Source organism: Engraulis encrasicolus, chromosome 19 (assembly GCF_034702125.1).
Source record: "Engraulis encrasicolus isolate BLACKSEA-1 chromosome 19, IST_EnEncr_1.0, whole genome shotgun sequence".
NCBI classification, from domain to species: Eukaryota; Metazoa; Chordata; class Actinopteri; order Clupeiformes; family Engraulidae; genus Engraulis; species Engraulis encrasicolus.
Genome location: NC_085875.1, coordinates 43628463 through 43634042, shown reverse-complemented (window position 1 = coordinate 43634042; position 5580 = coordinate 43628463). Strand labels below are relative to the sequence as shown.

Genomic DNA, 5580 nt, shown 5'->3' with positions numbered 1-5580 from the left:
AATGGGTGTTGTTGCTTGAGTTTGTGTGTTGAGAATTCTCCATGTACCACCACGAATGACAAACAAGAGTACTGGATATACGAGACAGGATTGGATATAACAAGTCCATAGTGCCTGGCGTGATAACTACCATCTGAAATATCAGTGATGGTAGGTTATAATAATGCAAAAATAATTCATAACAAATGCAGTAATAACATCTGTAAATGTAGTAGGAATGCGCATAGATGTGGTGGCAAGATTCCCTTTTCATACTTGTATTATTATGGAGTCTGTGACCAGTCTGGCATTTTGCATTCCACTGTTTTGAGATTAGAGTTATGGCAGTGACTGACATTTCCTTTCGGACTATCAGTGGCCCCCGACAGAGGACTCACAAAGGCATGGCACGTGCGCGGCAGAGTCGGGATTCATCAGACCATAAAGAGAGGAGGGTCCCGGCGCGTGCGCCTCGCATAGGTAGAGGGGGTCCAGCGCGCATTAATATAATAATGCGCAGATACATCTGCTGAGCAATCTGCAAAGTCCTCCTACGCAGCGCCACGGACTGAATGTTTGAACCCTCCCACAAGCAATTCCACAGGGATCTTCTGTTCGTCTGATTGGTTGGAGAATCGGCGACAATGGGCGAGAACAATAGCATCATTCCTCCTTAAAAAGAGTGCTGCTATGCCTTGGAGACGAAAGCATTTCAGGGAGAGAAACATCACCATCCACCATCAGTTAAATTCCAATTGGACATTCGCGGCGTGTCTGTGCCCTCCGAAAACTGGATTCGATCAAAGTGTTCACCGATTTTTTAAAGTGCCTTTTACCGTCCGTCTGCCAGCATGCCCAAAGGGTTCCTCGTGAAAAGAAACAAGAAAGCGGGGCATGTTTCGTACCGGGTGCGCTCTGAAGAGGATGCCCAGGAACAGGCTCCAGCACCCGCCTGCCAAAATTTCACCGACACCCCATCCACTGCTGTGTCCGCCGCATCCAGCCCTGAGCGGGTCGCAGCATCACCCATCCACGTAGCAGACACGCCAGCGCCTGGCCAAGAGGCGAAACATGTGCAATTCGGCAACCCCGAGGCACTGTACCAGGCGCTCTATAGCCCCACCCGACCCATCAGCAAGGAGCACGAGAAGAGGTACTTCGACAGAAGTTTGAACCTCGGCTCGCCCATCTCCGCTGAGTCCTTTCCAACACCAGCCTCCCTCAGCAGCTTGGACCACCTGCTGTTCGCCCCGGTTGACTTGAAAATCGGCACCAGCAACAGCAACCGGATCGGCAGCAACAGCGCTATACCAAGTAATACCATCAGGAACACCACCACCACGAAAAGGCCTTCATCCGACAGTGAACGGAAAAGCAAAAACCCAAAAAAGCCCAAAGCGATTCGCAAACTTAATTTCGAAGACGAAGTGACAACGTCTCCTGTACTGGGTCTGAAAATCAAAGAGGGACCTGTAGACCCGAAGCCAAGACCCCTATCCGCGGGAAGCAACAAGCCATTGGGAGAGTTCATTTGCCAGCTGTGTAAAGAAGAGTACCCGGACCCGTTTTCCTTAGCTCAACATAAGTGCTCTAGAATTGTGAGGGTCGAGTACAGGTGCCCGGAGTGCGAAAAGGTATTCAGCTGTCCAGCCAATCTCGCCTCTCACAGGCGCTGGCACAAGCCAAGAGCCCAGAGGATGGCGGGGATGCCAGCACCGCAGGGCATGAAAATGCACTCTGCCAAAGTCGCCACCGATGTGAAATCAGCACCGGAAGACATGAAGGATGCGAGAATAGAACTTCTCTCAGACAGAGACACCACCAGCCCAGTTTTATCGGAATCTGGCTCCGAAGATGGAATGTATGACTGCCAACACTGTGGGAAACGATTTAAACGCCAAGCGTACTTGAGAAAACACATTTTGGCTCACCAAGCTTTGCAAAATCAGCTCCTTGACGAGCAAGCCTTTCAACACGTAGATCGACTGGAGTCTGCCCATCATGTGTCCTCTACAACAGACGAAAGCCAAAGCCCGAGTCCCCTGAACCTGAGCCCCGTTGACTGCCTTCTCTGCCCCGTCTGTGGGGAGAATTTTCCCAACCGGGCCAGTCAGGAGCGGCACCTGCGTCTCTTGCACTCATCTCAAGTTTTCCCGTGCAAGTATTGCCCTGCCACGTTTTACAGTTCGCCCGGACTCACAAGGCACATCAACAAATGTCATCCATCAGAAAACCGCCAGGTGATCCTTCTCCAAATGCCCGTGCGCCCCGCCTGCTGAACAGTTGTCTGTCATTGAATCATACTGTAAACTGATTAAAGCGTGAATGACACCCCCGGGGTTGTTTTCAAGCGGTCATCCAAAATAGCATTAGATGTGGGTCACGCTGAGGACAGGGCGCGCGAAGTGGCTTTCAAAACAAAACCAGCACAGCATCGACGTCTGAAATGAAATATATTTTCAGAATCTTTCAGAGAAGTTAGAATGCTTGAAGGGAAAGGTGTTGTTAGTTCGTCTGTTCAACTGTTACTTTAGGACAAATGCACTCGTGGTAATGTAATAGCTTAGACCTAAGAGATGTTTTAGGTGTACCTCTTGTCATGAAAGCCTTTCAATTCACATGCTGTAAAATGTGTCTATCATTGTAGCTTTAAAAAATAGCTTGTGGATCGCAGGACAGATTTGTCTCTGCCTTTGTGACAAGGGTATCAGAATATTTCCCTTGATAGTGATAGGCCACCTATGCCTTGTAGAGTTGTAAACACACGACATGCGCTGTACAACTGCCTTAAAGACTTCAATTTGATGATTGTTTTTAATTTTTAATGTTGGCACATTTTAAAATATTTCAGTGTAATTATTGCAATATGTTTAATCTTAATAATTTATTTTTATTTATTTATTTAACATTATTTTATTCAATGTATTGTATTGTGCGATTCTTCCTGTGTGTCCTGACATATTGTAGCCAAATGTTTTTTGTCCTTGTTATTATTGTTACGACGTTGTCAATGTTGTGAGTGGTTGCTCAATTTACAATCTACAGCTCTTGTAAACGTAAAGCTCTTATAGATGCAATCGTTTTTGTATAAACAGGTTATTTTGGTAAATGTTTGCTTTTATAGCGCCTTGATTGTATGTTCAAATTGTATGGTCATGTCTTGTCTTGAAATAAAATATTTTCCAAGTGAAAGCCAATTCATCACATTTCATAACAATCAAGCAACAATGTCCTGAAGTTTGGCTATAGGCCTGCTGGAGTTCCATCAGTGTAAGCGCGCGTCTGTGGTCGCGTGCGCGTGGCGATGTAGGCCTATGGGAAAACAAAAACAATATAAAACTAGCATCATTTTAGGGGTATGTGAAAATTGAACTAATTTAAAATTGGTTTAGCCTATATTACATAAATAACAGTATCATCTGGGCTATTCAACATTCATGCTGTTGACTGATCTGTAAAGGGGAATCACAATCAGATACCGACGGTGGCTGATAGAATACAGTTTCTGAAGTTCAAAAAGATGCGCCACTCATAGCCTACAAGTAGACTTTCAACTGTGTGTGGCACCTGGGAAGTGTCTAGCACCTGAAACACAAGGACAAGGTGTTTGAAACAGAAAAGTTTCAATAGTGCACAGTTATCTTACATTTTGACAATTTGGTTTCACACCTGGACAGACAGAGGCATAGGCTCAAGTAAAAAGTGTATCCAAGAAAATAGAAAACAGACTTAATCTCATTCGGTTCTTTGATCTGTTTGTAATAGGCTACAGTATTTTTTGGTCTACAGTTAATTGAAAGTCATGCAGTCTAAAGATGAAAATGCTTGGATAAGCACTCAGCTTGGATCAAGCTTAACTCAAGCACCTCATTGGTGGTGGTTGCAGCATCAACTTAAAACAGTCATGTGAGATGTATGGGATTTCCATAAAGTAATCTTACAACATATCTATTCACATTTTATTTTATTAAATCATGGATAGAATTACCAAGTAGGCTATAAGGAAAACTCAAGTATTCCAAATTACATACAGCCCAAAGATGAACAGAATATTTTAATGTTGGGCACAAGTCCCAAATTTGTGCTTCATTCAACAATGCTTCGGAGAGGTAGCACAGAATATGGATGTCTAATGAGAGGCAAAGGTCTTATGAAAGACTACAAACAAACAAAAGGAAAACACGTCAAATAACTTCTTTTATCATCCCCCCCCCCCCTCTCCCCACTCACTGCACAGAACATAAAGTGCTTTGGGGAGGGGGGCTCCAATTATACTTGAGTGCTGTTCTTAAGCCTTTAGTCAGCCTCCCATGGCACTGCAGCCAAAGGTGCTGAGGACCCTGCACCTGTACCACAGACAGGGGAGTGAGTAGAGGGATTGGGGTGGGGGTGGGGGGCATCTATTATCATCCCCCCCTCCACCAGACCTGTGGAGTAACAGCAGGGGGACAGATGGGAGGGGGGTCAGGTTACTCCCGATGCTCTGGAGGGGGGGCTTGCTCCGGAGCGGAGGAGCAAGACAACCCAAGCCAGCTCAAACCCGACACAGCTCAACATCTCTTGCCTGGCCACCACCATCACCACCCCCACTAACCAACCACCCATTCACGCTTCATTGCTTGCTCCTCCAACTCCCAAGTTCTCATATGTGCAGGGTAGCTGACAGCTTTGGCCAGGCTCAGGACAAAGTCATCTGAAAGGGTCCCCCATCCAATACATACAATCAGGGTTCTAAATTAACACCAGCCAACTAGGCAAAATGCTGGTGAAATTAAAATTGGGCTGTTAGAAAAGACCAACTTACTAGCCACTTTGACCCATTAGTGAGCGTGTGTGGCTAGTAAGATCTACTAGCCATTTTGGCTGGTGATGAATAAAGTTAATTTAGAGCTCTGCATACAATGTAATGAAAACCCAATTTTGGCCTCCTTCTCGCCCCGGGCCTGGGACAACTGACCCCTTTGTTCCCCTCTGTTGGCCGTCCAGGCTGTGTGTGTGTGTGTGTGTGTGTGTGTGTGTGTGTACCCTCACCCTGCACACACACTCTCTCTCGATTCCCCACAGGTGGCCTTGGCCAACCTGTCACCCTCGCCAAATGGAGTCTCCCAAAAGCAGACAAATTAAGTCAACATGGCAGTATGACAGGTTGTTTCTTAAAGGCTATTAAAAATGGACACGTCAGCTGTAAGGTCCTGGTGAGATGTAGGGGCCCATGCACACGCACACGGCTTGCTGGATTTAGTGGGACAAAGCCTTGAGAATTGAGACAGGAAAAAGAAGACACCTCTCTTGATGTGAATTTCAAATTGATTTAATGAAATGTTTCAAATTTTCACATTTCTAATAAAGAGAACAAGATTTCTTTTTTTCTCTCATTAAAAAGTTTGATATGTTAACAAGTCATGATGAAATCTTCAAGTCCCCCCCTCCCCTCCCACATCCTTCCCCAACTCCCACTTTTACAAAGATTATATTACAGGCATTAATATATTTGTATCCATTAGGATGACCACGCACCCCCACCCCGCCCCGCCCCAACTTCACCCCAAAAGATGTACTGTACAAGGATTCCTAAACAAAACAAAAACAAACAAAAAACAA

At 45.5% G+C, this 5580-nt stretch overlaps 1 protein-coding gene across 1 annotated transcript; it reads left to right on the top strand.

Annotated features, from left to right (window-relative positions):
* The first annotated feature begins 822 nt into the window (after nt 1–822).
* Nucleotides 823–3120, top strand: insm1b (insulinoma-associated 1b). The gene has a single exon (XM_063224232.1). The coding sequence runs from the start codon at nt 831–833 to the stop codon at nt 2256–2258; it is 1428 nt and encodes a 475-aa protein (XP_063080302.1). The 5' UTR covers nt 823–830; the 3' UTR covers nt 2259–3120.
* Nucleotides 3121–5580: the final 2460 nt, after the last annotated feature.